This window comes from Equus caballus, chromosome 5 (genome assembly GCF_041296265.1).
Source record: "Equus caballus isolate H_3958 breed thoroughbred chromosome 5, TB-T2T, whole genome shotgun sequence".
Lineage (NCBI taxonomy): Eukaryota > Metazoa > Chordata > Mammalia > Perissodactyla > Equidae > Equus > Equus caballus.
In genome coordinates, this window is record NC_091688.1 from 9,908,049 (window position 1) to 9,931,247 (window position 23,199).

Consider the following 23,199-nt stretch of genomic DNA (forward strand, 5'->3'; position numbering starts at 1 on the left):
GGATGCATACTAAACTGTTAGCATTGGTTCCTAAGGGGGCTGAGATTAGAGAGAGAAGTGAGAAGTTATTTTTTCCCTATACACTTTGGTATTCATTAACTTTTTACAATGAGTATATAACAGTTTTGTTGCTGAAAAGCCCCATAATACAGAAAATTGTTCTTAAAAAAACCCATGAGAGATGTAAGCTGAAGCAAAGTATATAGGGAAAGTGAGACAAGTCTTCTGTCCTCACTTTTTAGTTGGAGGGACCAAATTTTATATCTGAAAAAGAATTAACTCTTTTATTCTTGCTTATCAAGAATTTAAGGCAATAGTAGAAGAAATAGTACAATGAATTGCATGGTTAATTAACGTTTAATTAGTATAGACAGTGTTTGTTATAGGAGATCCTAGGAGGGAGATCAGATCTGTGTATAGTAATCATATTAAAATTATGAATATTAGAATATAATTATTTCTGTTGTAGTAGATTATATTTTGTTCACTGGTACAATAATATGTTTGGGAAGTTATCCTCAAAGCTTATCAACTTTGTCTTTGTTACCTATTTGATTGTTTTTGGGTGCCAGTAGGGAGCCTCGCGCAAGGTATCCTCAAGTGCTCACAGGAAGTATATATTGTTTTATCACTTACTCAGCTCTTATTTGGATATGATCAATCACTTATCTTGTTCATGGAAGAAAAAGCCATGCTACTAGAAAAGTAAACCTTTGGAAAAGAACAAGGATCAGATTGAGTATTGACTGGTGAACTGCCACTATTTTGAAATTTAAAAAATGTTATATTTTTTATTTACATTCTCTACTCCTTGTGTTAAATGTTCTATAGCATATTTTAAAATTTTGGAAAGCTACAATAAAAACAGTCTAGTAAGTGTGGGTATGTGTTGTTGGCAGAGGAACACTTCGGACAGATCACATTGACTCTAGAGTTACAAGACATATTTAATACCCATATGAATTTGAGTAAATTGTTTAACTTCTGTGGACTTTACTTTTCTTACCTATAAAGCAGAATTAACAATAATATCTTGACAAATGTAAAAACATTAGATTTACCTGAATTTTAGAGCTTATGAAAATTCTTTACAAATAAAGTGGTGGTGTTGATGAGATTCCTAAAGCTTCTTTAGCAGCAGGATGCACAGAATAAAGTAAATAATTAATGGTATATGGTATGTTGGATAATATCTTCACAAATAGCACATTTAGTATTATGTGCTAAATACACATATTTAGCACATATTCATTCAACTCATTACACAGGAGTAATGAGTTTCATATAACTTTAAAACTGAGGGTATAGTATTAACAGGCTGCTCAGAGGACATGACTCTTGAGGGCCAGGGTAATGTTTCTGTTAATCTGGCTTGACGCAGAGAGATAGCACAGTGTCTTATTCTTATTTTTAAAAAAAATCTCGTTTTTTATTTAACTGGATTAGTTGGTCTTGACCTATATGTTTGGAATAATTCTAAGGCAAATAAAATCTCATTTCTACTTACAAACTAATTCGTATTTCACTATTGTATTTTGTTTCGGTCAACAATTTGTGACCATTTTTATCACAGTTTCTGATCATGGTAATCTTTTACATGCAAAAATAAAGATCTGGGAATTTAGATAACTTAGATTTAGTTAACTTCTATGTGCTTTTATTATGTATAATAATGATTTCTTATTTGTGGTATTTTCTCTAAAAAACAATCTATTTGTAAGTACAAAGCTCAAATTGTATAGTTATTATAAAAAGGCTTTTTGCTCACTGGGCTTCTGTATGTTCTTGATACCTTATTTCTCCTTTTTTTCCCCCCAATATTTTCAGATGTTTTGGAATGTTATTAAGCCCAGGTCGAAACGTGAAGAACAGTGACATGCATTTACTGGATATGGTAATGATAATCTTAAGCACCTTAACCAAGTATAGATGATAGTTATTTTATATTTTTTAAGTATTTTCTATTTTAAAATTTGTCATGTTGTCAAAATTGTTGCTAACTTTCAGCTGTATGAAAGTAATAATGAAATTTGGAAACCCAAATCTAAAATTATATATGAGGGAGAGATTTAAGAAAACTTCCACCAAAAAGTCATATGCAAGTTGAAAGCACGTAAAAGGACAATGTTATGACAATGTCCATCTATTTATCTGTTTGACTTCTTAGGAAGATGTCTTTTCTTTGAGCCAAAAATAACAAGTATGTGATTATAACAGGCATATTCAAAGTGAATATGGTGCCTTTCATTTATTTTAATGCACTGTTATTAATTTGATTACTGCGATGGATGCTTTTGTTTTCTCTAAAGGATTTCCCTTTCTGAATTTCTCCTCCTTGATTACCTGTGCTTATTAGCAAAGTATATTTATTGTAGGAATGGTATTTATTTAAGGAATGCCCTTAAAGGTTAATGTATATTTAAGAGTTGGTATTTAATGTAAAAATAGCAAGTCATCTTAACTTTTAAACAGAAATATCTTCTAATATTGCAGTTAAAGAAAACATTTACTTTGTGATTTAGAAATGTTATAGGAAATAGAGTAAGTATGAAGTTCTTAATTAACTGAGGTTTTTATATTTAGTGATAATAAGTACTACCTGTTTTCTTCCTTTCAACTGTGATTTGCAAATGTGAGTTAAATATCACCAATTATATCAACTTTTTCTTTGAGTTATTTCGCTGTAACGTTGATTTTCTAGTGGCCACTAGAATGGTTCCACTAGATTGGTACGTTTAACCTTTGTTATGCACTTAATTGTATGCCAAACATTGTGTGAAGTGATGGGGGTGTAGATACATTAAAACATAGCTCCTACCATCTGTGGGTTCATAGTCTTGTGATAGAAACAGACCTTTTAAGTATGTAACCACCGCAATGTGTTAAGTGCTCTCATAGAGCTGGTATAGCTAGCCACAGAAATAGAGAGGAAGCACTGCATGGATAGGTAGTTACATTGAATGTGAAAACAAATTAGCTATTGATCTCTCTCCCTCCCACTCCTCTTTACAATATATCAGTAGTGCATTTTTTACCAAAGGCAAGCCAAAGCATTTTGGAGCCCTGAAAATTTTGTGAAGAGGTAGTTCAGGAACATAAAACTGTTATAAACTCCTAGGTCCTAATTAGTCATGGTCTTTCAGAGTTTAAAAGATTTTAAGATGAATCACTGGCAGAGATTTTTCCATAAAACCTAGTTTAGATTATAGAATTACAGACCTGGCTTGAACTTCTGAGGTCCCTTAGTCTTGTGTGTCTCACTTGCAGTGTGGTCCTCCACCTTTAAGAGTCCATATTAAATCAAAGCCTTGTCAGCACTGAAGCTCCTGGAAAGAGACGTGGGCTTATCTGTACAACAAACAGTTGGTCAGGTGGGAGGGTTTGTGTTTGCAATTATCAGCAGTTGTGATTTGTTGTTACCCAGTGCTGTTAACCTTCATGCTATCTTAATACATGGTTATTGACCTTTGGCTGGACTACATCTAATAAAAAGGAACTCATTGCTTTACAATGATGACTGTGGGACAGTTCTGGTTATTACAGTTATTTCTTTGTAATCACTTGAAATCATGTTCCTTGTAGCTCTGCCTCATTAGTCTTCGTTCTGCTCTCTAGAGCAAGATGTTAATACTTCTGCTTCTTCTATGACCTGTCCAAATATGTGAACAATTTAAAAACAAATTTTACCATCTTACACTTTATTCTGACAAGTTTTGAAAAAGCATACCATTGTATTTAATTTCAGAATTCGTGCGACTTTTCTGTTTGTCTTGAAAAATTTTTAAACAATGCTGACTTTTCTTCCCTTTGAATATATTCTAACAAGCAAAGTGAATTGAGACTTTCCTATAAATTTATAATTTTTGTTTAATATAAGATCTACATGAAAGAGAAGGTCATACTTATAAATGAAAACGTATTTTTTAGACAAAGAGCCAGATTACTTATATATATTACATATAGTATATAAATAAAATCACATAAAAAATTAGTTAGGTTTTTTGGGAGTACAAATCACAGAGGCTCAATTTTCTTCCAGTAATGGGAATATTTTTGGTGGAGATACTTGTAGTGTAGCAATAAGGGGTTAAGAATTTTGATCCACAGCCATTGATAGCTAGGAAAAACCTAACAGCAAGGTACCAAGGAAGAGCTGAAAACTCAGTAGAGCCAGGTTTCATGGAGTTGGAACACAATTTAAAATTAAAGTCCTAGAGATGCCTTAGAAAGTTTGTGGATCTTTACAGTTAACCATTTATTGACACTAGATCAGTAGCTGGACTCACAGTTAGAAATACATCTTCCTTTGTAATTCAATGCCCTTGTAATATGTATGTATAAAAGCTGAAGTAAAATTTTCATGAAACAATTCTCTTTTTTGGTGAGGAAGATTGGCCCTGAGCTAACATCCATTGCCAATAAGGAAGATTGCCACTCTATTTTGTATGTGGGTCACTGCCACAGCTTGGCTTGATGAGTGGTGTGTAGGTCCGTGCCTGGGATGTGAACCTGCAAAGCCTGGGCTGGTGAAGCAGAGCACATGAACTTAACTACTAAGCCACTGGGCCGGCCCCTCATGAAACAATTCTTAATCCTTACATGTTTGATGAACTCTGCTATTTTTTCTTCTCCTTGATTAAAAAGTCTGGTAATAGGGCTGGCCCAGTGGTGTAGTGGTTAAGTTTGTGCACTCCACTTTGGTGGCCTGGGGTTTGCGGGTTCTGTCTTGGACATGGACCTACACATCATGCTGTGGAGGCATCCCACATACAAAATAGAGGAAGATTGGCACAGATATTAGCTCAGGGACAATCTTCCTCAAACAAAAATTCTGTCCATAATCCACTAAATTGATTTTATGATCTGCAAATGGGTTGCAGACTGCTGTTGGGAAGAGAACAGTCTGTCAGCTCCATAAGGTCAGGACTGTTTTGTTTTGTTTTCCTTCCTGGATACGCCCAGGCGTAGAGCATGGCTCGTAGTAGGCTCACGTTTGCTTAATTTTGCTTAATATAATGGATGGATTGGCATGAACTTACATTTTTTGCTTTTTCTTTGTGTTATCTCCTCTTTGTACTGCCATCTGTTTGCTTTACCCTACTTTCTGTCTACTTGACTTCATAGTTTCAGCTTGTTCATAATTTGACAATTGTTCATTCACAGCTTACTACGTGGTTCTCTGGCCTCTATCTTATAGCCTTGCAGACTATGTTCCCATTGAAAGCTGCCATATTCTCTCGCTTTTTCCTGGTTTATTTTCTGAAGAAGAGGCCATCTAGTGGTTCAAGCCTGGCCTAGTTTGGGCAGAGTTTTTTGTTGTCCAGATGTCCCTTACCTGCTGTCCCTATTCTTGTCAGCCCTGTTTGTGTTGGGTTGTGGGGGTGGCACAGAGGAGTCAAGAAGAACTCTTCAGTAAAAAATGTGAAGTATCTTTCTAAAAGGGCTGGGAGCAAACCAGGCCAAGTGATGGAAATGTCTAGTTCAGTAACAACAGTGTCAGACTTGATGGGGAGAAAGTTTTATTGAAGGCTTTTGATGTATAAGATAGTATTACTGTGGTCCTGTGTTGTGAGGACTACAAAGAAATAAAAATATGGTTGTTTTAGTTAGGCTGTTTTGGTTACAACAAACAAAGAATCGCTTAGAACTCCTTAAAGACAAAGGAGGGTATTGATTTTCATGCAGTTGTCCCTAAAGCTGCGAAGTGGTCTCTGCTGTGTGGTCTCTTCCGCCTGCCTTGCCTCCCGCATGGGCTTGCTCTTTCTGTGAGCCTCTTTCTTGCTCAGGCTCCTGCTCTCTTGGACCTCTCTTGCTCTGGTCCCCTTTTCTCTTCTGTACCCTCTTCTCTCTCGCTGTTTCCCTCTCCCTCTCCTTCTCTCTCTGCCTCTTTCTTTCCTTTGCCTCACATTTTCCCTCCCTCCTGCCCCTTCTCTCTCTACTCCCCACTCTCTCTGCTTCTCCCTCCCTGCCTGCCTGCCTCCCAGTATCAGCCTTTGTTTTTTGATTGCATGATTAATGATTTTTAAGGATTTTTGTGTTTGCTTTCTCTGTATCTTTATTACCTCTTAGCAGTTTTCTAATATGCTGCTGTTCTTTATATACTTTTCCTTACTTTATAATTTCTGTTATAACTTCATTTTATGTGTCGCCTGTCGTCCCCTGACTTCCTATCAAAACCTTTAGCTCCACCACTGGCTGCCCACTTTCCTTGGTATTTGTTAATTGAAAGAAAGAATTTGATCGGTCTAGCTTTTCTTTTTGGACTCAAGCATAGTACAAGCTCTTGTTTAGAAATGGATTGGTGTTTTTTTGGTCAGATGCCCATTCTTCTTCTGAATGGGGGTTTAATTAGAGGGGAGAGAGAGGGCAGACATGTAGAGAGAGAGAGAGAGAGAATGAATGAATGAATATGAACATATGAGTGTGTTGGAGGTGCTGAGTGGGTTTTCTTTACATGGCCTTGAGTGTTCTTCATCTCTGGAATAGAGTCCCTGCACTTAAGCTTTACAGTCTGATTAGTGAAATAACAGCAGTACACTAGAAAAATATATATAGTAATTACCAAATGACTGAAATCATTTTATTGCGATTCAGAGAAGTGAGGGTAATAGAGGAAAAAAGCTTTTCTTTTTGTTTTAGTCTGACCCTTTTAGCACTCTCTAGTCATAATATGAGGCAATTGGTACAGAAAATTGAAAGTACTGTAGATAACTTTCTTTTGTGTATGCACATATTTGTATGTTGTGTGCTGTTCTTCCCTTGGACAACCTCTAGCCTCTTGTCACCACACACATACGTGTACACAACTATTTGGGGGCTTGCTTTCACCGTAGGAGTAGCTGGCTTAGGAACTGGCTTGGTAAAAGTCTTAAAGAGTGGGGGAAATGAAGAGGAAGGGGAGAAGGAGAGAAGGGAAGAAGGAGGGAGTAAGTATAAGGGTAAAGGGAGATAGTTAATAAATTTGGGTGTTGATTACAAACCAATATTAGTCTCCTAATATTGATTCATGATTATAAGAAAGTGTACAAATATCTGACATACAGATAACAGAAAAGTATTAACTTTAAAGGTATTTATTATGACAAAGTAAATTAATATTTTCAGAATATATTAAAAATTAGAACATTAGAAGAAAAGTACTAATTTCTTGTGATTAGCTATTAATTCAGTTTATCTTTAGTGAGATCTGTGGTTTTAATAGAAACTATGTACATCCTTGTATGTGTAAGTATAGGCAATTTTGACCCAGCCTAACATCAAGCTAAATATAACTTTATAGCAATATTATGTTTTTGTGATTCAGCAGTATACCTCTTTTATCCAGGAGGTACATGTCTTTAAATAGAAACTCTGTTTGAAGAAAGCTGTAAGAGAATTTAATATTTAAAGAAATGCTCTGTAGGGTGAAAAAATCTTACAAAGAAAATAAATCCCGTTTGATTGTAAATCCAAATTTTAATAAATTGGATTGCTTAAAATAAGATATAATTTAAAACAATGATTTTCTTGATGTATATATTCTCAGTGATTCCTGTTTGAACTTCTATAGGAATCCATGGGAAAGAGCTATGATGGGAGAGCTTACGTTATCACCGGCATGTGGAATCCCAATGCACCAATATTTCTAGCACTTAATGAAGAAACCCCAAAAGGTGAATTTTCTTAAAAGATTCCTTATTATTTGCTTTAAATTTTACATTATTGACAATGTTATTTTGTTGTGTTTTAAAAAAATTCTAGTGCTCATTTAAAATGGAGTTGTTCTTTTTTTGAAGTTCGTTTTCATACTTTATGCATCTATGGGGAAAACCTCAACTATTCAAAAGAATACCCCCCGCCCCCCCCCCCCCCCAAAAAATAAGTGAATTAGTTCTGTTAGATTATGTAGAAAGTATTTGGGCTTGTGTCTCATGTGTCATTATAGAGTTGTTTTATTGGGGGGGAAATGATGGAAAAATATGAAGGAAATGATGAAAGCAAATTCTGGAATTTTGCATATCTTTAATAAATATTTTAACTTTTTAAATTATATTATAGATTATTTATGCTTTTTCAGTTATTAATTATTTGTACCAGTTTTTTGACCTTTGGGATCTTAATAATGCATATTAAGGATTTCATTTGTGGCAAACACTTTTTTCCTAGTTGTTTACTGTTTTGTTTTGTTTAACATGTCTAGTGTTGAACAGAATTTGTAAATGGTAAATGGTCACATTTGTCGTTTTTCCCATTGTGTTTATTTTTATTTCTACTTTATCCAGATAGCTGTTAATTGCCTATGTTTTTTGCCCCTTCACCATCTGCCTTTAACTAAAATTTAAAATTTCACCAAATGATTTATAATCTTACACTAAATGCTTTACTGTCATGCAACCGATAATTTATATTGAGAAAATAATGGATCAGTTTGTTTGATCTTTAGTCTTGCATTCGTTAGTTTATGCCACAGTAGACTTTTGGTTAAAAACAGGAGCATTAGTGAATACTGATATAGAAATATGATATATTAATGAAGAACATTAAAACAATAATTATTCTCAAATTTCCTTAGAGTATTTACCAGTGCCATAAATTGCATGCATTTGATCACATATTGAGCTGTCTATTTCCAAATGAGGGCTAAAAAGAGAGAAAAATAATGATGATTATATAAAATTTAGCTTTTCATATATTAGGAATAAATAATATTTACACCCACAGTTTGTTATTTCTGGACACAGGCTTGTAAATACCAACTTGTAAACTTCTTTTCTTATAATTTTTCAGAAAGAAAACACAAAAATGAGAAAAATAAGCTGGTTGATAATTTTGAAGAATAGAGTATTGGAATTTCAAAAAATAAGTTTATGAAAGCAGTTTTTATTTTTTTAAATGTAATATAAAGTTCAGTTTCATTTCGTATTTTAATACACATTTGGTCCTCAAATAAAAGACAATATAGCCTAAAATTTGTTCTATTAAAAATAAGCTTTATGTAGTACTATATTACAGTAATCTTCTGAGCCAAAGATAATGTATTTTAAGTTTAAAATCCTTTCGTATGCCACACAAAAGTATTCACCTGATTTCTAAAATTTCCAAATGGTGCTCTTGAGATTATAAATTACACAGAGGATTCATGAATCATAGTTTGGTTTTTACAGAAGAGGATGAGGCCCTGAGAAATGTCTTGGATCTTTTCATTACACCAATTTATGAATTATATTCAATGTTTTGTATTATTCTCTCTTACTCCTCTACATTACTTCTCTTAGACTTTAAGGTCTTCTGGTTCAAGTACAATGTCTAGAGAATCCTAGTTTCTGTTGAATTGACAGATTGAATGCTGTATTTAGTAAGAATGTAATACAGTTTTTGTTGAATTTGATGATATTAATAAAAGTGTAGTTGATGAGTATAAATATTGTATAATGTTTTAAAAAAAACTATTGATGGTTTCTTCTAGTCGTGGGCTTGGTTATTTGATCTTTAACTGAGAACTGAAAATGGTGGGCAAAATAAATTTTAAAAATATTTTAAAGTAACGAAGAAATGACAAAATGGTATGGAATAACCAACCCACAGGTTCAAAAACCTCAATGAATCTCAAGCCATGTAAATAAAATGAAATACATATTTCAATCTATCATTGTGAAACTGAAGAAAACCAGTAGACATGGGCCTAGAAGATTCTAGATTCAAATTAACGAAAAGCTGTGGCCTAGTAAATATTTAAAATAGTAATAACTGAAAATTTGAATGATAACACTATTCTGTTGTCCAAAAGCACTTGCCAGGACTCTGAGATATATGTATGTCTCAGCACAGAACTATTTCATTAGAGCTTTGATCAGTGATTTTCCTGAGGGTAAATTTTTATTGTGGACAGTACGAGTGCTGACAAATCTCCAGGGACTTCACTTAAAGCATATAACATTGAAAAATTCATTTTAATAACGTTTTCCTATACAGTTTAACATAGTGAAAGTTGAGCATCTCTTCTGATTTTATGATCTTTCCCAAGCAACTCATCAAACAAACATAATTTCCAGTATCTTTTATAAGATGAAAGGGAAAATCTTAGTGATTTTCCAGAGGTTTTCTGGGAAATCTGAAAGATAGTTTTAGTGTAAAAGACATCTTGAAAATTTTATTTTACTTATTTTTTATATTAAGGACCTGATTTTGGGAAGGAAAAATTAAAATTCTCAGAGGAGATTGGACACTTGATTAAGATAGGATCATGTGTGTTGAGAAACATACTTGGAATACTTGGTTACCTGTTTAAGCCAAGTGACAATAAAACGTTTAAAGTTAAACATAGACCATAACATGATTGTGAAGAACTTTAGTTCTTTCATAAGTGGGAAAACTTTGTTCCTTAAATAATTAAGGAATAATAAAGCCAACGTAAAACACAGAACCCTTGTACTACAGATAAGCGAGTGTACATGACGGTGGCAGTGGATATGGTGGTCACGGAGGTGGTGGAACCTGTCCGCTTTCTCCTGGAGACAGTAGTACGTGTGTACCCTGCAAATGAGCGATTTTGGTATTTCAGCCGAAAGACTTTCACGGAGACATTCTTCATGAGGTTGAAACAGGTAGGACCTTTTGTTCTTTTCACATAACAATATATATATATTTTTCTACCATTCTCTTTTAATACCAAGATATTTCTTTAAGTAGCAATAAAAAGCAATAAAATTCCTCAAATAATCAAATGATATGTTGAGTCAGCCACTAGAGTATTTGAAAAATCCACATCTATGTAATGTAAGTTAAAAAAAAAAACAGCTTGTGTAATAAATTATGTAATTTTTTTTTTAGAGACCTGTAATGTGTGCCTATAAAGTGTCAACATACTTAATAGAAATATTGATTCTACATCTAAAACAACTTTTCTTCTTTTTACATACAATTATTTAAAACCAAAAAGACAGAGCACAGAAATATCATATCTTTGTAAAGTTATAATGAAAAATTTTCAAGTATACCTAATTGTCATAGTTATTTCTACCTATAATATATGATTATATTGTTTGACTTGTCAGTAAGGTTATAAAATTATTTTGATATTAAATAAGCAAAATTAGGGTTTCTATCACATCCCTAAATTAGGCAGTGTTAGTAGGTAATAATTTAATAAATACATAATTTTGTTTTGTAGTGTTCCTGAAAAAGGTAACAGTGAAAAATAATTTGAATTCTAATAGTGTCTGTTTTGTGAAATCAGGGTAAAATGCTCTATTTGAATAATGGAAATCCTTCATATACTGTTTAGTACTCCCACTCTCCCAAGCTTAAGATGCTTGCTGATTTATATACTATAATATGCAAAATGTAAAAGCAAGCATTGGCACAGTGAACAAATACAGAAGCCACTTATCCATATAAAAAATCTTGTCATATAAAATAACTCAGGATTCATAAACTAGATGCTTGAAATTATTGTGGTTTTCATCTTTCATAAAATTATTAGAGCTGTGGTTTGACACAATTTTTATTACTGTATAGACTATTTTCTGTAGCATATTCTAATGAAGATTATATGAAAAATATTCAAAATTTTAGTCTCCTGGGAATGTTTTCATATATTATTATGAGATATTTTCCTCCTTCCCCTCTTTTCTTCTTTTCTTTCCTTTTTTTTAGTAGCTTAATTGTTGTGACTATCAATTCATTTGTCATTTTGAGCCAAAGGATTATTCAAAGTTGCATAAGAGTGAATAAAGGAGCTGTATAGAGAGTGGTTGTCATTCTTTTAGTGACAATTAATAGATTATTGTGATGTGAACACTTCCTCCTTGAGACCTAAGAAGTTAACTTTTTGCCAAAAAAATTAGCTTTCCCCTATATATATATGGCAAGAGAAACAAGAGTGCTAGAATTTATAGATTTATATGTTTCTAAAATATATATTAGAGTGGATTTTTATTATGAAAGGTTATTTTCATCTTTTTAAAACTGCTGATGTTGAGTGACTGAGTGTTAAGTACTATGAGAATTTTCTTAGCAGTAAAACATTAAAAATACTACATGAGGCCATTTCATAGGAATTAAAAAAATTAAATTAGATTCAGTTGTAGTATTTAGCTCTACTAAATATGAGACTGATTTAAATGAGTATCAAATATGATGAAGATGGTTTCTAATTTTAGTGGTATAATCCATGTTCAAGAAAAAGTGTGGAAAGCTATGGAAAATGGGTTGTTGACTGGTTTACATATAAAGACATACCTGCCCTGAGCAGAAATAACAAAATATGAAAATACTGAAATCTAGAGAAGTTAAATGAATTATCAAAATTTATATGGATAATTATTGCAAAAGTATTGATTTCAAGCATCTCTTCTTGTGCTTATTGTTCATTTATATATATTTATTATAAAATATCCAAATTTTTTGCCCACTTTTTGTCTTCTTGAGTTGTAAGAGTTATTTATATATTCTGAATGTTTTTTGCCAGATACATGTATTCTAAATATTGCCCCCCCAACAATGGCTTACCTTTTTGTTTGCTTAACAATGCCTTTTGAAGAGCTAAAATTTTTAGTTTTAATTATCATATTTATCAACATTTTATTATTTGTGCTTTTTGTGTCACATCTAACAAATTTTTGCCTACCTCAAGATTGTGAAGGTGCTCTCATGTTTTTTTCTAGAGTTTTTATAGTTTTCAGCCTTATGATCCATTTTGAGTTAATATTTATGTATGGCATGAAATAAGGCTCAAGGTCCTCGTCCCATCTCTCTCTCATATAGATATACAGTTGTTCCATCATTATTTATTGAAAAGACGGTCTTTTATCTATTGAATTATCTTGTCACCTTTGTCTGAAATTAATTGACCATAGATTTGTAGGTCTGTTTCCTGAACAGAGTGGTATTCTGTTCCATTGATCTTTAGGTCTGTTCTTATACTGATACCACACAGTCCTGATCACTATAACTTTATAGTATATTTTAAAATCTGGTGTCATAAATGTTTCAACCTTTTTCTTTTTCAAAATTGTTTTGTCTGTTCCATGTTCTTTGCATTTTCATTTGGATTTTAGGATTAGTTGTCACTTTGTAGAAAAACGTCTGCCCAGATTTGGATTGAGGTTGCCTTGTATCTGTATATCACTTTGGGAAGAGTTACCATCTCAACAACATGGAGTCCTCTAGTCAGTGAATATGGCATATCTCATGGTATTTCATTCCATTTATTTAGCTCTTCTTTAGTTTCTCTCAGTAATGTTATGTCGTTTTCAGTATATGAGTTTCACACATATTTTGTTAAATTTATCTCTATTCCATGTTTTTGTACAGCTAAAAATTGTATTTTAAGAAATTTTAGTTTTTGTTCACTGCTGGAATATAAATTAACATTTGATTTTTGTATATTGACTTTATTTCCTGCAACCTTGCTAATAAGTTCACTTATTAGTTTTTATAGATCCCTTAGGGTTGACCATATACATGATCATGTTGTCAATATATAAAGACAGTTTGTTTTCCAATCTTTGTTTCCAGTCTGAATGCTTTAATTTCTTTTTCTTGCCTTGCTGAGTTTGTTTTCCCATGAACAGTGTTAGATTTTTATCAAATGTTTTTTCTGCATGTATTGAAGTTTTCGCTTATTTTCCCATTATTATGTTGAATGACATTCATTGATTTTTTTTCAAATGTTAAGCCAACCTTTCTTTCTTTAGGTTAAGCCCCACTTGTCCTAATACCATGATGGTATTCTTTTTATATGTCAGTCATGAAAATATTCCTTTTATATATAGCTAGATTTGAATTAGTAATATTTTATTAATTATTTTTTTGTCTATTTTCATGAAGGTTATTGGTCTGTAGTTTTCTTGTAATGTCTTTGTCAGGTTTTAGTGTTAGTGTAATATTGTCCTCACGAAATAAATTAGAAGTTGTTTCTTCTATTTGCTTGAGGAATTTATCTGAGATTATATTATTTCTTCCTTAAATGTTGGATAGAATTCACCATGAAACCATCTGGGCCTGTAGTTTACTTTGTGGGGAAGCTTTTAGTTATGAATTTAATTTCTTTAGTAGATATCATGTTTTGTTTATTATTTTTATTTATTCTTCAACGATTGTTGGTGATTTGTATCTTTCAAGGAATTTTCCATTTAATCAAGAATATTTAATTTACTGCTTAAAATATTGCCTTCTTTTCTCTTTTCTTTTCTTTTCTTTTCTATGTCTTTAGATCTGTAGGGTCTTCTTTTATTCCTGATATTGGTAATTTATGTTTTCTCTCTTGTTTTTTTTTAGTCAGCTTAGATAGAGGTTTATTAATTTTATTGACTTTTTTCCCACCCCAAAGAACCAGATTTTGAGTTCATTGATTTCCCTGTTGTTTTTCTGTTTCTCTTATGTTGATTCCTTTTTTTTTTTTTTGAGGATGATTAGCCCTGAGCTAACATCTGCTGCCAATCCTCCTCTTTTTTGCTGAGGACGACTGGCCCTGAGCTAACGTCTGTGCCCATCTTCCTCTGCTTTATATGTGGGATGCCTTCCACAGCATGGCTTGACAAGTGGTGCCATGTCCGCACCCAGGATCCAAACCAGCGAACTCTGGGCCGCCGAAGCGGAATGTGTGAACTTAACCTCTGCACTACTGGGCCAGGCCCTATTGATTCCTTTTGTTTTCTGTGTTATTTCCTTCTTTTTTTTTTTTTCTGCTTTGGATTTAACTTGTTTTTCTTTTTCTAGTTTCTTCATGTGAAGATTGTCAGTGCTTTTTTTTCTAATGCCTTTTCATTTTTAAGGTTATAACTTTCCCTTTAACAACTGCTTTACCTGCACCTTTAAAACTTGATATTTTATATATTTGTTTGATTTGAAATATTTTCCAATTTCTTGTGTTATTTCTTCTGTAATGTATGGGTTGTTTAGAAGTGTATTGTTTAATTTCCAACTACTTGTGAATTTTCCAGATATCTTTCTACTATTGATTTCTAATTTTGTTTCATTTTGATCAGAGAACATCTCTGTGTGATTTGAATCCTTTTAAGTTGTTGAGACTTACTTTATGACCCAGTATATGACCTATCTTGGTGAATGTTCTAAGAGTACTTGTAATGTGTATTCTGCAGTTGTGTTGAGTGGGGTGTTCTGTAAATGTCAATTATGTTAAATTCTATGATAAGGTTTCTCTGTGATCTCTACTCAGTACTCTGTATATTCATTGAGATCTCTCTCTTTTTGTTGGAAGGAACAACAACAACTTCTAGGACTATTACTATAAGTAGTAGTAGAGTTTACTACATGCTGTACATGTTTCTAAGCATTTTGCATGGATTAACCTATTTTATCCTCAGTGTGACTCTATTGAGGTATAGATACCATTATTATCCCCATTTTTCAGATAAGCAGTTAGGCAGTGGAAGGTTATTAGGTCATACACCAGGAATTAAAACCCAAGTAGTTTCGCCTTAAAACTTATCTTTGTGAATGTTTATAGGAAATGGAAAATATGCTAGTTGTAGCATTAAAATTGGGATTTTTTTTTCCCTGAAAACTTTTCCATATGAGTACTGGTCATTTTTGCTGTATTTCACTTCAACTTGTCTTTTCTTTACTTGCATAGTCTTTGACTGTTGACATCACTAATTACTTTAGATATACAATATGTGAAGAGTTTATAAAGTAAATCTAAGAACTTGTAATATTTGAAACATTGGCAGTGTACCTACTGTTACTCCTCTAAGAATACAGGCTCTTAGCTGCTGAGGTTCAGTGATGCTGATCTGGGAAGAGCGCTCTGCTTGTATGGAGTCATTAACTGCTTGCCGAAAAGATTCCCTGCTCCAAAAGCATTTCTAAGACTAATGAACATCTGGTATTTTACTATTAGATGCTGATTTCTCTGCCTTAAAGTTTGCTACCTGTTAAAAACGTCAATATCCCCAGGAAATAGACCTTAGTAACTTGGACCAGTCATGTTGTCTTCATTGTTAATGAGTTAATAAAATTCTTTTCTTAGGCTAGGTTTTATTAGGGGTCAAGATTAAGAAATTAGGAGCATTCCTGCTTGATTCCTTACTAAATTGAGGAGGGAGGGCCAAAAGTCTGTACCACTTATTTTATAGTTTTGCTGAGATGCCAGTATTCATTTTAGAAATGACTTTTAGTGCTTAGTTTAGTTTATTAAACATTTATTGAATGCCTACAACATGATAGGCATTGTGCTAGGTGTTGAGGATACATGAATGAATAATATATACTCTCTGTCTTTAAGGAGTGAAGAATGTAGTGGTAAAACTATTATACTGCTAGATCATACATGCAACGGGAGAAGTATATGCAAAGTGCAGAAGTGGTACTCACTAATCACATTTACCACTTGGATTGAAGTCAGACTCCCTAAAGTTGTATACCCAGCTTACCATTTCCTAGATGTTTAACCTTAGGTAAGATACTCCTCGTCTCTGAATTGGGGATTTTTATTATACCACCTCGTAGAACTGTTAAAAGAAAACCCTGTTTCCATTACCACTATTCAAACCACTTTAGTTCTGACACCAGATTGGTGGGTGTTTTTTGCATACTAATCAATTCTCCAGATCTGGACACCAACTAGATATTCTACAATTCAATTATGACACTAACTACCTGGAGTTAGCGCAGACCCCATAGATTAAGGGCTCAGTCCCACAAGACTATCTCCTGCCCCCACTCAGGAACCAATCTCAAGTCCAGTCCTTGTTGCCTGTGCTTCAGATCAATCGGCTATAAAATGGCTATAAATTGGCTATAAGTCGGCTATAAATCATCACATCCCCCTCCTCAGTTTTGATAATTTGCTAGAATGGCTCACAGAACTGAAGGAAACAGTTTACTTAGTAGATTAATTGTTTATTATAAAAGGATACAACTCAGAAACAGCCAGTTGGAAGATATGTATAGGAGACATATCTTCTCCAGGCCTGCCACCCTCCCAGCATCTCCACGTGTTTGCCAACCCAGAAGCTGTCTGAACCCCTTCATGTAGGGTTTTTTATGGAAGCTTCTTTATGTAGGCACAATTGATTAAATCCATTGGTCATTAGTGATTAACCCAAGTACCAACCCTTTTCCCCTCCCTGGAGTTTGGCAGATGGGGATGAAAATTCCAACCCTCTAATCATATGGTTGATTTCCCTGACATCCAGCCCCCATCATTAAGGGCTTTCTAAAAGTCACCTCATTAACTTAAATTCAGGTGTGGTTGAAAGGGACTTGTAATGAATAAGAGAAGATACTTTTTTCCCCTTTATTGTTCTGGAACTATTTCAGAAACTGGGGACAAAACCCAAATATTATAATAAAAGTTGTTCCTTTCACCTTTATCGTATGGAACTGTTTCAGGAACCAGGATGAAGACCAAAATATGTTTTTCTTATTATATCACAATATCACACTTGTCATGATGAATAAATATGAATTCATGTCAGGCCCTTTAGAACAGTGCTTGTCACCTGGTAAATGCTCAATAAATGTTAGTTAGCTATTATTGTTATTATTAATGGTAACTGACTACTTGTTTATCTTCTATCTAGTCTATGTTCTTTTTGGGCAGAGTCCTTTTTGTCTTCAGTCTAAAATGAATGAGTGAATGAATTAATAAATGAATAATTCTGGTAGAAAGGTCAGGCTTTTGAAGTGTGACAAGGCACAGTGTGTCAATCAGAGACAATAGTTGAGTAAATTCATGAAATTAGATATTGATGAAGCATCAGTGGATATGGTGGGTAATTACTCTAAGTAGGTCATTACCATGTTTAGGAATTTAGAGACTTTATCCTCAAGCTGGGAGAATTTTAAGCTTTAAATGACACAAAATTTATACTTGAGAAAGGTCACTCTGACAGCATGAAAATGATGTTGATACTGGAGGCAATAAATAGGAAGTAAGAAGGCTATTGTGGCCAAGATGAGAAATGATGGTGGCCTGAAGAAAGGCTGTTGTAGTGGGGATAGTAGAAAAGATGAATTTGAGAGACATTAGGGAAGTGAAAATCAACAAGATTTGGTGTTTGATTTGATGTGAGGTTGAGGGAAAACAAGGAGGCTAGGATTACTTCCAGGTGTTTTTTGATCCTCTTGATTGAGAAAAATTTTGAGGCTTATAATGAAAGCTAGTGGAGTTTCAGATATGCTGAATTTAATGTTCCTGTGGGACTCCCAGGTTTAGTAAGCAGTTGAGTATTTGTATCCTAAGCTTGGGAAATAAAGATTTTTAGGAGTGGTTAATACTTGAGAAATGTGAATAGGAGTAGATAAAATCACCCATAGTTCAAGTGTTGAATGAGGAGTGAAGAGGGCTAAGCACGTATCCTTGGGAAATACAGACATTTAAAAGATGGGCAGAAGAGGAGAATTGAGTCAAGTGAATGTAAAAGAGTAAGCACAGATCTAGGCGTAAAATCACAAGAGCATGAGTTCAGGAGAGGCGAGAGAGGAAATTATTTCCAGTAGGAGAGAGTGTCTGCAGCATCAATTACTGCAGGGAGGTTAATGAGGAATTTGATCGGTAAATGAGAGACAGTGATTTTGGACTCCAAGACTTGGACAATTTCAGAGAAGTATTGGGGCAGAAGTCAGACTGCAGTTGATTGAGGCCCCCCGCTCCCCTGTGCAACCGGGGACAAAGAGATGCTGGGTACAAATCCAAAGTATTAGGGTACATTTTACTTATATGTAAAATCAGACTTTTGAGAAAATTCAATCTCTCTATTTTTCCTGGGTTTGGAAGCCAAACCCTTCTGCTAAGGATACTAGTGAGTGAGCACCTTACCAAGCATGGAATCAAGTGCTGAAAACCTTTTGTTGCCAACGTTTAGAGGAATGGCATAGCGGATATTTTAAAAGTAAACTAATTTCTTTCTGCTGAAATGGTATAGTTAAGAAATTATGTACAAACTTGCAACTAGTAGACAAAAAAGTTCTGGAGATCCAATTCATAGTGTAGTGATTATAGTTATAATCAAGCATTATAAACTTTGAAGTTGCTAAGAGACTGGATCATAAAAGTTCTCACCACAAAAAAAAAAAAGGTAATTTTGTGAGGTGATAGATGTGTTAGCCAATGCTACAGTGGTAATCATATTGTATTATATAAATGTATCAAATCAACACATTGTACACCTTATACAATGTTAGATGTCAACTATATCTCAATAAAAAAAGAAATTATGCATCACTTGATATTATCTTTTTCTTTTTTAATTTATGGAAGGACTTCCAAAGAAACTGAAAACAAAATTAGAATTTTGGAAAGTTGTCTTGCTTCAAATTTCATGTGCTTATCAAGTCAGTTCAAGGTGGTTTTCTTTTCTTTTCTTTTTTTTTTGAGGAAGATTAGCCCTGAGCTAACTGCTGCCAATCCTCCTCTTTTTGCTGAGGAACACTGGCCCTGAGCTAACATCTCTGCCCATCTTTCTCCACTTCATATATGGGGCGCCTACCACAGCATGGCTTGCCAAGCGGTGCCATGTCTGCACCTGGGATCTGAACCAGTGAACCCCCGGCTGCTGAAGCGGAACGTGTGCACTTAACTGCTGTGCCACCGGGCCGGACCCTCAAAGTGGTTTTCTAAGTGACAGTTTTAAAGTACCCCAAAATAAAATTCATGTTGGAGATACTCATGACCTACTTAAACTCAAGTTTAAATAAAACTGTGTTAAATAGTGACATCAGCTATTGCTACTCTAATATATTGCTTAAGAAATAATTAAATGAACTATTATGTTTTCCTTTTCCTATTACTGAAAATAAATACTGCACATCCCATCATCCATAAGGTGTTTACTGGCAAGATTCTTTGTTAGGGAACTGATTGGAATACAGTCTTTATAGTAATGTTTTTGTTTTGCTTTGTTTTATAATTTGTAAAATCATAGAATAATTTTATATTCTGCTGGTGGTGTTTAGCCTAAAGGACTATAAGACACTGGGAACATTTAAGTGCTACCTCATCAAATTTGCTCTGTATTGTAGTATAAAGTGTGTCTTATCATGGACCTATATCAAAGGAAAGAAAATTGAATAAAGCAGTATTTCCTTCTGAGTACTGAAATGAAAATCAGTGGTTTATTATATGCCTTCATTGCAAACTTGAGGAATTATTGGTTGAGTGAAAAGGATTGATTCTGAAATATTAGCATTTGAAAATTTGAAATTGTAAGCCAGAAAGGAGAGAATCCTTGCTTACATATGCTCATTAGCAATATGTTTAAAATTTGTTTGTTAAGCAAAGCAAGATGTCAAGCACAATGACTTGGGATTCTTTCATTAGGTATTAGCATTCCTCTCCCTTGTTTCGCTTCTGTGGAGTTTAAGAAAGCATTGCCAAGTGACCTATGAATGAGGAATAGTCCTCTTGTCTAATAACTTGTATTCTTTTACTGTGTGGAAAATTTAACAAATAAAAATAAAAGGCTTATCACCTCCTGGAGAGTAATGTGACAAAGAGAGCTACTTGAGTATGATGGAGAAGTAGCAACATAATTGATAGATAATAATGAAATTTTGCTTATTTCATAGTCAGATGTACTTTCTTTAGGTCCAGATAATATTCTTGCATTTAAGACTATGATGTTACTCTTAAAACACTACTTGTTCAAATTTTGAAATGAAATGATTTCCTATGAACAGAGATAACTGCTTTTGTTCACAATAATGGTGTGCAACATTCTTAGCTGTGTTGTTCCTCATAAAAATGTTTTCTACTTTGTGCTGGTGCCAAAATGTAGTAAAAATTGATAACAGCGAAGTTATTTTAGGCATAAAAGAGTGGAAGCATATGCAGATAGGAGCTTGGAAAATGCAACACTTACTTCAGTGAACTCAATGATCTTTTATTTCATAATTAGGCATATATGAGGATAGAAATTTTCAGGAAAAATAGGAGCAGATTTTAGATGATTAGATGAAGTTATTGTAAAAGAGAGTTCAATTGTCCCTTGAGTTCTTGCTTATTTTGGGAAGGTGTGATAAACAACAAAGAACAATTTGAGGCAGTTTTTTAAGGGGAAAAAACCACGTTATGAAGAAAGAAATGCTTATATAATATTTATTTTAAATATAATCTTAAGAAATGTTATTTACATTAGCTTAGTCTAGGAAATGCAGAGTGTTTTGAGGCCAGCACAGCATATTTTAATGCAGATTGACATTTCTTGAGATACCAAGCGTATGTTGTAGAATTAGTAAGATTTAAATAATTTAAATAATTTCAATTACCATATCTGATTACCATGATGAACAAATTTTCTGAAAAAATTGTTGCAGCTTATGATGAAGATTTTTAAACTGTAATAATAATAAAAAATTATGTTGTGTTTAGTTATTGGAACATCTGGCCTGAAAGACATAATGAATTTTATATTTGATTGAAAAGAAATCACCTACTCCTGTATAGATATGTACTGTGTATCATGTATTTTAGATTTAGTATATGAAATAAGTGTTTGGAATCTGTATGTGAAATAGATATGTTAGATGAGGCTTGTTCTCAAAAGATAATAAAACATAAATCCTACTAGGAGTCCCTTTATCTCTGTAAGCCTTGGTTTCCTTATTATAAAATAAGAATGTGGACTAATAGTATTACTGGTATTTTTCATCTCTAAAATTCTATGACATTTGAATTAACTACATAATTTTAGCACACATAATTCCATGACTGTTGTAGTCAAGTTAATTCAAAGTTAATTTATGGTATCTGTGGTCCTGGCCACAGTGAGGATAAGATGTTGACAATATAACCCTTACTCCCAGATGATCTCTGTGTCACCTCCTATTAATAAGGAAGTATATAAAAATTACCATTTACAAGGAAGAATATGATAAATAACAAATGAAAATAATATACAAAATGCTGTGGGATTTAGAAAAGGGAGGGACCACAGCAGTAGAGTGACCCAAAGTATTGGTTAAAAGAAGTCCCTTTGAGGAAATATGTGTCATTTTCTGTGAGTACAGCCGAAATTGAGAACAGAGTGTATTTTAGCATATAAGATAATGCCTGTATTATCACATTGTAGACTATAAAGTGAGGCAGAAAGGTAAGCCAAAATATTAATGATTTGATTCTGATACTAGGCATGAGGCTAGTTCCTCATTCTGCCATGTGGTAGTTGTGTCTCTAAACTTAAGCTTCTTCATGTGTAAAATGGAGGTAAAAATAATATTTACTGTGTAGAGTTGTTTGCTTATTTACTTGTTAATTCATTTAATAAACCTTTTTTTAAGTGCCTACTCTGTGACAAATTACTATTGTAGACATTGGGGGTATAGTGGTAAACGCTGCAGATGAGGTCCCTGCTTCATGGTACTTACATTGTAATGTAAGGAGAATACATGGAGGAGATAGGCAGGCAGGCAAATAGATGGCAAGATAGCAGATAGTAACAGAGTGCTTTGATGACTGGGTGGATTCTGGGTAGTCAAGGAAGGCCTCTCTGAGGAGTTGACATTTAAATGTCTGAGGTCTGAGTGACAAGAAGGATCTTCAAGTGATATGAAGATCCAGGGAATGACCTTTCAAGATTTAGCTTTGCATCAGAATCACTTGTGGCCCTTTAAAAAAAATCCAGATTCCTGGACCCCACCCTAAAGATTCTGACTAGTAGGCATTAGTGTTTAAAATTTTAAAAGCCCAGGTCTGGTTTCCTCATTTATAGCCAGTGTTGAGACCTGTGGCTTCAGAGGATTTATAAGCAGAGATAACAGCATATTATAGTTTGTATTTGATGATAATGTACTATTTTGAAAAAAATTTGAGTTTATTTACGTAAGTTTAATGAATCTTTGTAATATGATTTAGTCAACCAAATTTATTGAGCACCCACCATGTATTTGCATGTTGCTAAGTGCTATAATTAATTCTAACATGAACCAGGCAATTTATTTTAGAAATACAGATTGATTTTTAGTTATCTAAAAGTATATGGATATTGGCAATAAAAAGTATTTTTTATAAAAAAAATTCCATATTTGAAACTCAATTGCTGGATAGAATGTTTAGGTGTACATGAGATCATGGTAGCAGAGAAAATTATGCTTGTATAGGAAACTAAGTGCAGATGAAATATTTTACCACTATTGTAACACTTTTCCACGATAGCAGAGTTGTGTAGTTGTGACTGAGACTATATTGGCTTGCAAAGCTTAAAATATTTTTATTCTAGCCTTTATAGAAAGAGTTTTTCTACCCCTGACAAAGAA

The 23,199-nt window shown here is 33.5% G+C and overlaps 1 protein-coding gene across 18 annotated transcripts in view; it reads left to right on the plus strand.

The window, feature by feature from the left end:
* The window catches only part of RABGAP1L (RAB GTPase activating protein 1 like), a 674,786-nt gene that overhangs the window by 103,377 nt on the left and 548,210 nt on the right, over window positions 1–23,199 (plus strand). For all 18 annotated transcript variants that reach the window (XM_070266397.1, XM_070266404.1, XM_070266408.1 and 15 more), the window contains 3 exon segments: window positions 1,828–1,894; window positions 7,550–7,652; window positions 10,417–10,583. In XM_070266397.1, the coding sequence (XP_070122498.1) occupies window positions 1,828–1,894; window positions 7,550–7,652; window positions 10,417–10,583 (337 nt within the window).